General features: G+C 29.4%; 1 protein-coding gene and 1 non-coding gene across 2 annotated transcripts; one reads left to right on the top strand and one right to left on the bottom strand.

The window, feature by feature from the left end:
- Positions 1–4,900: 4,900 nt before the first annotated feature.
- TRNAR-CCU (transfer RNA arginine (anticodon CCU)) lies at positions 4,901–4,973 on the bottom strand. Its single transcript has one exon. It is a non-coding gene; the product is annotated as a tRNA-Arg (tRNA).
- Positions 4,974–6,413: 1,440 nt separating this feature from the next.
- Positions 6,414–6,997, top strand: LOC124828516 (monothiol glutaredoxin-S10-like). The gene has a single exon (XM_047301832.2). It carries the CDS (start codon positions 6,464–6,466, stop codon positions 6,770–6,772), a length of 309 nt encoding a protein of 102 aa, XP_047157788.1. The 5' UTR covers positions 6,414–6,463; the 3' UTR covers positions 6,773–6,997.
- Positions 6,998–11,603: the final 4,606 nt, after the last annotated feature.

The raw sequence follows: 11,603 nt of genomic DNA, 5'->3' as shown, positions 1-11,603 counted from the left end.
AAATGGGGTTTGCTTATATAGGAGGTTGAGGACATGGTACGGTTGCTTTCGTGGGAATAGACATTAGGCTCTAATTTTGGTCCCCGTGAAACCAGAACAAACAACACATTCCACTAAAATAAATTTTAAATTATGGCTTGGCTTAAGGGTAAGTCCCTTGTACAGTGTCTAAGCCTAATCACCCGTACAAAAATTGTATAACATCACGCGTTAAACATTCTGACTTAAAAATAAGCGGTAACGTTTTTGTAAATAAATGCATTTATTAGACGGTCCTTTAAAATTGTAATTCGACGTAAAATGATATAAAACGTCAAATGACTTTTAAATTCGACGTCAAAAAGGTTAGTAAATTTAATAAAAATTTGAGCATTTCCTTTATTTTAGCGCGCAATACCTTCTTTCTCTTATCAAACTTTCCTGGAACAAAGTTTGACGAGCATGTAATCTTTCTTTCTATTTGATACAAATGCATATTAATTAATTACTTTATGTATGCTTTCGTGCTTTTGTCCTTCATGGCGTTTTCTGCTTTCTCTCAGTGTGACGAAACTTTATTTCGACGAACTCACCTTTTGAAGGTTAGTTTTCGTTTTCGTTTTGAAGAACTTATTTGTTAAACTTGTTTGTTGTTTTTTTTTTGAACTTGTTTGTCGTTGTTTAGTTAAATTTGTTTCTTGTTGTTTGATTGAACTTCTTTGTTCTTGGTTATTATTGTTTGTTATTATACTACACTACATGTTCATTTGATTGAACTTCTTTGTTCTTGGTTATTATTGTTTGTTATTATACTACACTACACGTTCATAGTTCATGCTTTATGAAATACCAAAAACTTAAATTTGTTGTATTTTTTTATTTTCAGGTCTTCCTAAAGTTGTAAAAAAGGATCACAGTTAATTAAAAAAAACAAAAAAAATTGATTAACATTTAATATTGACAGAATTCGACGTAAATTTAACGTCATTTCGACATTAACATCGAAGATATGACGTCATTCACAAATTCGCTATTAAAAACCTAAAATATTTAACGTTGTACACGATTTTTGTACTAGTAAATCTATTGATACTATAATTTGTTAAGTTTATGAATAGAAGATCTACTGGATAAGTCTTCACATTTGTATATTATTTTATTTTCTTATTTCTATTTATATGAGACCTAGATTTATGGTTAGAATTAATAATAAATTCATAGTTAATAATGTGATAAGAAAAGAAAAAGACAGTAGTCAGGAGAAAGAAAGAGAAAGAGAGAGTGGGTGAAGAGAAAGGAGGAGAATGTTCCATTAGATATTTGGGTCGGTTTCTTAATTTTGTTGGATCATTTGTCTGAAAGTGACAATTTGCTTTTCGTTCTAACGAATCCATATCTATGCATGCATACGGAAGAAAAACGGAGTATCCTTGCGCTTGGTACGGCAAAAAAGAAGAAAAAAAACTGTGCGTGCACATCCCTCTCATAAATCATGTAAACAATTGGGGAATAAGGAATAGTGTTACATAAGAGAAATTAGCTTTGTAAGAATTGATCTGAGTGTAGTTAGAATGTAAATGTTTTTTACATTATATAACTTTTGTAATCTGCTTTGTTGTGTTGGAAGCATCTCCTGCCATGAAAGGTAAGTTGAATTTATCCCATTGGGACCTCTTTCTTTCTATTAAGATTCGCATCCAATTCTAGAAAGGGAAATATGACTATAATGACGGATCATCGCAAGTTCTAACTAACAAAAATCCAATATTTAAATTGTCATAACATGATAATATTTAAAACTACATTAGACAGAAAAATTAGCATTCTCATTAATGGCATATATACTAGTAGGAGTAGATTTAATTACATTATTATGGTGATTAAGAAAAAGATAATTGGCTTAATGTTGTTGGTATGAATTAGAGCTGTCAAAACGGGTAATGTGATTTGACCTGGTCCGGTCCACCAGGTTAGTCACTTAATGAGTCAACCCAACCTGACTCACATATTAGCGAGTTGAAAAAGTTCAAACCCGACAAGACCCATCACGGGTTGGTGAGTTACACATATTACTCACTTAATTATAATTTTTTTTTAATAAAAAATATTATAATTTTTTTTAAATTCAAATTTAAATAAATTTCATTCTAAAATGATATTAAACTCCAAAGACAATTCAAAATAAAATAAAAATATTATATAATTCAATTGTAATCCAAAAACAAGCACAAAATCCAAAAACAAACACAAAAGACAAACAAATAAGTTTTTAATATTGATAATTTTTGTATCACTTGTTCATTTATAATATTAGAGTCTTGAATAGATAAATCTATAATATTTTTTTCTCTTGAAACATTTTTTTATCTCCATCTACAATATAATAAAAAAAATATTAACTAAAAATATTGAAATATAAAATAATAAATAATTAAATTAAATTTGGTGGGTTGTTGAGTCAACCTATCATACCATGGGTTCAACTCAGATGAACTGAATTCTAAGTGAACTAGGTTGAAAACTAATCCACATAAAAAAGTTATATTTTTTTTAAATTCAACTCAAATCTGTGATAGACCGGATTGACTCACGAGTTACCATCCATTTTGACAGTACTATTAATAGTTGGGTTGTGCTCTAGAAAAATCCGATAAATTTAAAGGTAGGTGTCTTTATGTTGGGACCCTGTTTGGTTTTGGCTAAACGAATCCATAGGGTGGGAGCACTAATGTTCACGAGAGAATTTCATATATACCTTTGATGCGTTTGTTTATGGATGCATACCACGTCTTGCTGCCACAACTAGACCCACCAACTATAGCTAAAGCGCACCAACTTTCAAATTTTTCTTTTCAAAATCTTATTAAAACTTTCCTCACACAAAAATTTTGACTAATCCAAATACGTTTTCTTAAAAAGAAAAAATTGGGTTAACTTTCTAAACCAAAAGTATAGGCATGAATTTAACTTTAGAAATAAAAAAAATGTTAAAATAATAATAATACGGAATAGAACTGCAAAATTTATTATTGGATTAAATATGTTTTTAATTTTTATAATTATACGTGAAATTTGAATTTGTTTATATACTAAACTTTGACACATTATTTTGTCTATAAATTTTAAAATTAAACAAATATAACGTTTTAAACGTTAATTTATTTTTTACATATTAAACATTGTTTTAGGTTAGTATTTGAGTTAGAATATAATAACTTGTGTAATTAGGTCAAATGTCAACATTATTTAACAAAAATTTAACATTATTGATTAAAAGAATTATATTATTTTTTATGTTTAAAAATTAAAATATATCAAAATTTTAAACAAAAATAAAAATTCTAATTTTTTTATCTAAATTTAGAAATTAAAAATGTATTTTTAATCTTTTATTATTTTATAATTTTATATTGAAAGTGATATATATATATATATATATATATATATTTTATAACTTTAGTTCATATCTCTTAACAAATCCAATTATATAAAAACTAATAATTTGTTTTAATAATCGACTTAAACGAATAAAATATAAGAATAATTCTTAAATATTTCACTAATATATTTTCTATTTATGAAAATTTTTCAAATTTATAAAACTTATAATAACATTTGAATTCACAATATAAACACGAATTATTTTAAAAAATATTAATATTTAAATTATATATATATATATATATATATATATATATATATATAAGTGATACTCAGAATTAAAAATAATACTTTTTAACCGATAAATTTAGATTTTTTACTTTATAAACCGTATTTTTTTAATATTGATTCAATCTATTATCGAAAATTTATTCTGTATAATGGTTTTTGTATTGGTTTCAATGGTAGATTCTATAAATTTGAAAGCAAAAATTGGACCATAAAAAGTAGGAAGACAGAAAATGGCAGAAAATTAAATTTTCATTAGCTTGTGTATTTGAAATAATTTAAAGTGTTTAGTTTATTAAAATGATTTAATTGAGGAAGAGTTGGTGGAGAATGTTAGCTTTACATAGAAGCTGGAAAGAATTGAAAAAGAAAAATGGCGGATCCTGGCATCACAAATTAGGGTAAGTACACATATATATTAAAAAAAACGATTCTATCAGGGACTTTTCGCATTTATTACTATTATTTATTCCCTATTATTATAAAGAAACATATTCCCAGATTTTATTAAGATAGCCTTATTGCCCTTTGATTCCCATAACCATTAATATTTGTCTTCTTCTCAACCTATACATTTTCATCTCTATTATTTTTTATTAATATGTACATAAATATTTTTTACACCGTCACTATTTAAAATTATTATTTAAAAAAATTGTAAATCATATCAAAAAGAGGACTTCTACTATATATTCAAGTGTTTCTATAAACAGTGTTTGTCTACTAATTGTGGTCATCGATATATAATTAAGTATTTAACACGTGCACATAACCTATTCATATACCACGTAAGTAAATCTTTGTTTAAGTTCTTAATCTCTGATTATCGTATTCCTTTGTGATTGTTATTTTATTTTTCGACGTATTTTATACGGCTTTCGAACAATTTTAAACAGAGTTCCATCACCAATACAATTTGGTTTTTTACGTAAAAAAATAAGTATATATTTTTTTTCTTAATTAGGCGTTGGAAAAATTTTACATCACAGTCTTATACAAGATTGACCATCTTCGATTTTTTGACATCAAGATAAGTAATTTTTGAGATTATACTTTTAGAAGTAAAATAATTGTTTGAAAAATTAACTTTTATATTTGTAGAAAAGAATAGAAATTAAAAAATAATATTAAATAGATGTAAAAAATAAAACTTGGGTGTTGGCATACACATGAACGACACAAAAGCCCAACTTTGTAACCAGCCCATGAATTGAAAATGTACATTTTCAAAAGCTAACAAAAAAGAAAAGCCCGCGCCAGGTAGGGGTCGAACCTACGACTTTCTGCTTAGGAAACAGACGCTCTATCCACTGAGCTACAGGCGCATCTAACGCTATACTTATCTACTTTTAACAATTTAAATCACTTCCTTAGCACTTCTAAAGGTTAATTAAGAAAGCTCCACAATAATTTCACATTCTTACATTTCAATAATGATGGTATTTATTAAGTTATAACTATCTTGATTTAATTTATAAAAGTTAAATAATCTATTTTTACTATTATTTCAGATGTTTCTTTTACTAATATGGAATGAGAATTTAAATTCTTTTGCCAATTGTTGTAATTTGGTTTCTTGAAAATTGTCCATTATTGCGTTGTTTTGTTAGTAAAAATAATAACGAAATAATTACAATTCAACATAGTCAATTATCACGAATGCCACCATTAATATTATAAAATATAATAAAATGTATACATTAAAACGATAATTAATTTAAAAGTATACGTTCAAAACACTTCAATAATGTTTCATCTCCCACTTGCAATTTAACGTAAAACAACTACAAATTGTGATATTTTGACATAAATAAAATTTTTACAGGTGATATTATTTTTTCTTATTTTTTTATTTTATTTTCTTTTTAAAAAAATTAAAAAATTATTTTTTATAACTATTTTACCTTGTAAAAATATATTACTCAACCATTACTCTTATAATTTTACACAAAAAAAGGTTCCTATTTTAAGATCCACCCTTTTCCAAATTCTTCCCTTGTGCAACTTCAATTTTTCTCTTCATAATCTCTTCTACTTATACGTCTCTATTACTTATGACATATGTATATATTCATACACCCCAACTCAAGGAATAGAACTATATCCTATCCGCCATGTGTCAACCTCCATGCTCATCCCACGTGGTACGTATTACCCTACTAATAAAGAGATTCTTAACGTATTCCAAACTATTATATATTGCTTAACTTTAAAGATATAACAAAATGATGTCACCTTTTAGATCTTTTATGTTATATTAAATCGAAAATATTATAAAGCTAACAAGATCTGAACTATCACAGGACCATAAAAAAATTGTTCAAAACCGATATTCAAGCAAGTAAATTTATTACTTTTGAATGGGTTAATTTTTTATTAATAAGTTTAGTTTAATTATTTAAAAAATGAAACCTTGGTTGAAGAGGTGTTGTTGTAAAAAATATACATAAAATTTGTCCCAATTAAAGTTGACATTCTTGAGGCACCAGAAAAGGCATGAGCAGTGTTTTCATGGACATGAAGGAGATAATTCTCTTTCTCTAATTTTGGTGGTCCCATTTCCGACAGTGTTTGGCTTATCTCGATGGCCTAGTAGATTCTTTGTAACACAAGTAGCTAGGGCAACTGAGACACCACACAAGTCCCTCTCAAATCAAGGATATTTTCAGCATCAACTCATGCAAGAACCTTCAATATTTTCACCCCTACCTAGCTATATATCTCCTTCTTTAGAATCTCAACCACTATATATGTCCTCACTCCTCACATGTACAAAACCAAACCAAACCAAACCCTAATCCAACCACATTAAAAAATGGAACGCATAACAAAGTTGGCATCACAAAAGGCAGTGGTGATCTTCAGCAAGAGTTCGTGCGGGATGAGCCATGCAATAAAGAGGCTGTTTTACGAGCAGGGTGTGGGCCCTGCAATCTATGAACTTGATGAAGACACAAGAGGGAAGGAAATGGAATGGGCTCTCATGAGACTCGGCTGCAACCCTTCTGTCCCTGCTGTCTTCGTTGGTGGCAAGTTTGTCGGTTCAGCCAACACTGTCATGACCCTTCACCTCAATGGCTCACTCAAGAAAATGCTCAGAGATGCTGGTGCTCTATGGCTCTAGAACATTAACCTCATACAAATACATTCTACCCTAATGCACACACCTTCTCACAAACGCTGCTTTAATTGTATTATAAACCTTCTTCTTTTTACTCCTGCGGCTTTTTCAACCTTCATTCTACTCAATAATATCTAGAGACTCTGCTCTTCTATATAATCTTCAGTTTGGGTGCATTGTTTCACTCATATATATATATATATATACTGATATCAAGTTCTTTGTTTATGCTTCTTCCACTGATAAATTATTGTACACGTACTGTGAATGCTAGTAAGTTTATTAAGTATAACAAATTTATAAGTCATGTATGTTTTTTTATTCTACGTATCCATTGATTCGTATGTTTGAAACAAATTTAAAAGTTAAAAGAAGGTGGCGATCAAATGTTTTTTTTTAAAGATTACTTGTACTGAAAGTGCATATAATGTGTGTTTGGTTGGTTCTTACGTTTGAGAGCTGTGAACTAAATGCAATGTGTTAATGCTTTTGGATATGTTTTAACTGCAATGATTGTGGGAAATGAGGATTCTGAGTTACGTAGAGGGTGATGATATGAGCATCCATGCATGACAATAATTTAAAATTTAGGGAAATTTGAATGGGGGTGTACGTGGCAACCGTGGATTTATGCATGTATGTTGGGGTCTTTATCATTTCGAAAGAAGGATATATTCCTTAATTGATTGATATGTGTGCATATAGAAGTGGATAAATTTCCCATCGAATACAATTATTCTGATTGTAGTGTTGTTCCATCAACGTGTACACGTAATGTCATGTGTGGCCCTTTCATATGCTTCTTCACTATATATAATAGCGTAATTTAGACATTTTAAATATGAATTTTAATTTTTACTATCTTTAATAAAATAAATTTTACATTATTACAATGGCACGTTCTTTAAAAAAAAGATATTTTCATTACTCTAATTTGGTCTTTTATGTTTAGGTAACAAAAGACGGGAAATAAAAGCTTTAATTCATATAATAAAAAAAATCAAAGATAAAAAAAAAATAACAAAAAGGATTACTGGAGACATTTTTCTATCATTCTCTGATCGAGTCATCATCTAGATTTTTCCTCTCTTTACTATCTAGGATCTCTATTGGCACAAAGAGGACTTAGGGTGAAAAATATATGTCCTTTAAACATCATCAAGTCCTATATTTATCGTTTACTTTTCTATGTGTAGGTAAATCCCTCTTTCTCGATAAATTGCGGCGCAACTTTTAGTATTCTTTTTATATGGAGATTTTCATATTTTTTTTTAATATTTGTGTTTGTATATTTTTTTTTTGTTTCTTAAAATTTTATTAGAAGATTCTCATTACTAAATGAATATTTGCTCTATTGATGTGATGCAAACCTAGAGTCATTCGATGCTCACTATACCATAAGAGTCTATAACGTTGATAAGGGGTGAAAGTTTAATTATATTGCTTCATACATTATAATTAATTTAAATAATTAAGTAATTGTGTTTGATGAAATTGGATATCAAATTAGATTAAAAAAATCCAAATTAAAGGTTGATGAAAGTGGATATCAAAAGGGAAATATTAAGGTGATAAGGTGTGAATCATTTGGCTGATGGCATAATAAATGGAACAAAAATTAACCTATTTGCGTGAGTAGTCTATTAATAAGGAAAGAAATAAAGGATTCTTCTAAACAAACTGCAATATTCCATTACGCTATAACGCAAAAACGATGACTCTGTCATACGTTGACTGCTACTTTTACTTGAAATAAATGCTTTACCATTGCTTTAAGATGTGAGATATATGGAAATGAAGAAAAAAAAAAGTATTTGCCCCTATTTTGTTCTTCTTCAAAGTTTCTTTATAATTAAGTTTAAAAATAACAATTTTATAATTAAACTCATTTCGCAGTTTTATGATCTTTTAGCTTAAAAATGATGATTTGTGGAATCTTTACGATTTGGAATAAAGAAAGAGATGAGTAAAAGTTAATTTGTCTAAAGAAAATCTTTTATGTTATAATCCTCATTAAATAAAAAAATTATTTTAATTTTAAAGTTTTCTTCTTTTTGAAACTAGGAGGATTTCCCTTTCAAGAATATTTAAAATAAGTTATAGTCGAATATTGTTATAATAGAATTAAATAGAATGAGGTCAGGCTTTTATAATATATATATATATATATATATATATATATATATATATATATATATATTATTTTGAATAAATTAATACCATTTGTCAAAATGTTACTAATTTATTTTTTCTAAATACTAGGAAAATTATTTTTTCTTCTAAATTTGGGATATACTTTAGTGATAGATTATCATTAATTATCGATGAAATATTATCGACTATTAAAAATTTATTGGTAAACTCTAATTTATTAGTGAATATTTTTTGACAGATTTTATATTTTAATGGTATAAATTCGTATGTAAAATTCTTTGAAAAAATTTGTCACCAAATTATAATTATTATCATCTCATCAATAATTATCATCATAATTATCGATGGTCAAAGAAGAAAATAAAATAAAAAGAAGAGGATGAGAAAAAGGAGGAGGTGACTAGGGTAACATAGAGGCTTGTCGGTGACACCAATGATTGTCCATGATGCATACATGAAAAATATCAATAACAATGACAATGTGTGAAGGAAGAGAAAGAGGAAGTGAGACAAATAGAAAGTGAATGAGAACCAAAAAGATGAAAATGACCGAAATGAAGAAGAGAAGGAAAATAAAATCTAATCATGCATTTTACTGACAAATGTTATCAACGAACATTTACTGAAAAATTTGTGATCATTGGTACTTACTAACGAATGTATGTATCTGTCAGTAAGTTTACCAATTATCATTTTACACACAAATTTGTTTGTCCATAGTACATTGATAAACATATATAATTTGCAATACAGTTTTTACAATTATTGATAAATATTAACCATCATTCATATCTAATTTACTTGTAATGACCTTATAATACGAGAAGAAAAATTATATCTGTGTCATGTTCAAACAATATTTAGTTTTATATCAAAAAAATTATTGATATTATTAATTATTAGTATTTTGTTAGTATGATAATCGAATGCATAACTTTCCTATTCTTCCTTCAAAAAATTATTATGAAAATTAAGAAAATATCAATTAAAATTAATTGATTTGACTATTTTAACTATTACTAAATGATTTGTTTCTTTCTTAGTAAAAAAAAGGTTTAAACCCTCCCTTGGTCCTCAAGTTTGTATGAAAATCTCAGTTGGGTCCTCAAGTTTTTTTCTGTCTCAATTGGGTCATATTTTTTGTAAAAGTGAGCACATTGTACCATAACCGTTAAGTGGTGTGAGACGGCGTTAAATTGGTGTGAGCTGGATTTTTTCATTTACTGACGTGGCATTGTGCACTAAAATTGAAAGGCCACGTGGTGATGTTTTGTTCACAGATCTTCTCCTCCCTCCCCCTCTGCTTCCTTCCATCGGCGCCACTAACACTGAATTGATCTTGCAGCATTCTTGCCCTTTGATCACAGAGGCTACCGAGCACCTCTTTTCTTCTGACTTTAGTGTCAGCATCCATTTTAGTATAGATGCACCAACCAATTAGAGCCATGAGAAGGATCCACAACATCAAAAGCTTGGGAAACCATGCCCTATGTGCCTGAATGAAAGTGTTCTTTCCATTTCTCCCTGCTTGCTCACTCTTCATCTTCAACCTAAGACCTATCACCATCAATTTCTCTCTGCCCCTATCTTTCTTCCCTATTCATCATCTATAAAATTTCTGAAGAAACCCAAAAATAATTGTGGTTAGTGCTTATGTAGGAGTACTACACTTTGCTTAAAGCTTAAAGCTGAAAGTGCTCGCAAAAAATCATACACTTTTCTCTGATGGTTGCAACAAAAAGGTCACAGATCAAAACTCTATGTACGACATCATTGCGGCATTGTTTTGCGCGATTCAAAACTCAGAAAGAAGACACAAAATTCCTCTGAAGCCTCACAAGCTGAAAATTCCTCTGTTTCGTTTCAGAGTTCGGATTTTGGAGAAGATAATATCAGAATCTGGTTTCTTCATCTTTACTTGTAGTCATGGAGGGTGAGATTATGAATCTCATGAAGGTGTGGTTCTCAGTTGTTGTCTCTTTATGCTACTGTTATTGGATCCGAAAGCTTGTTCCTGCAGGAACAATACGACTCTTCCTTTTTCTTCCGATCGTCTTGTTATTCATTGTGCTTCCTCTGAGTCTTTCTTCGGTGCACTTCTGTGGCACCACAGGGTTCTTCATTGCCTGGCTAGGAAACTTCAAACTCTTGCTCTTAGCTTTCGACAAGGGACCTCTCTCCTCCGACGCATTCATCTCTCTTCCACGTTTTGTAGCAGTGGCATGTCTCCCCATCAAGTTCCAGAAAAACCCAGCACGTTCTACCTGCATCCAATGTTCTTCAGCTGAAAATGGGAAAACCCCACATCCAGATTCGTCCAAAAGTTCTGATTTTTATAAATGTGTATCTGCAACTGAATCAAGAAGAATGTCATTTTTTTGGGTCTGTGATTGTGTTGTAGATGGTGGGTGGCGCCGATGGAAGGAAGCAGAGGGGTGGGAGGAGAAGATCTGTGAACAAAACATCACCACGTGGCCTTTCAATTTTAGTGCACAATGCCACGTCAGTAAATGAAAAAATCCAGCTCACACCAATTTAACGCCGTCTCACACCACTTAACGGTTATGGTACAATGTGCTCACTTTTACAAAAAATATGACCCAATTGAGACAGAAAAAAACTTGAGGACCCAACTGAGATTTTCATACAAACTTGAGGACCAAGGGAGGGTTTAAACCTA

Source organism: Vigna umbellata, chromosome 5, assembly GCF_029865625.1.
Source record: "Vigna umbellata cultivar VRB3 chromosome 5, Vumbellata_1.0, whole genome shotgun sequence".
NCBI classification, from domain to species: Eukaryota; Viridiplantae; Streptophyta; class Magnoliopsida; order Fabales; family Fabaceae; genus Vigna; species Vigna umbellata.
Note: the sequence above shows the minus strand (reverse complement) of the source record. Positions and strands in the feature narration are given on the sequence as shown.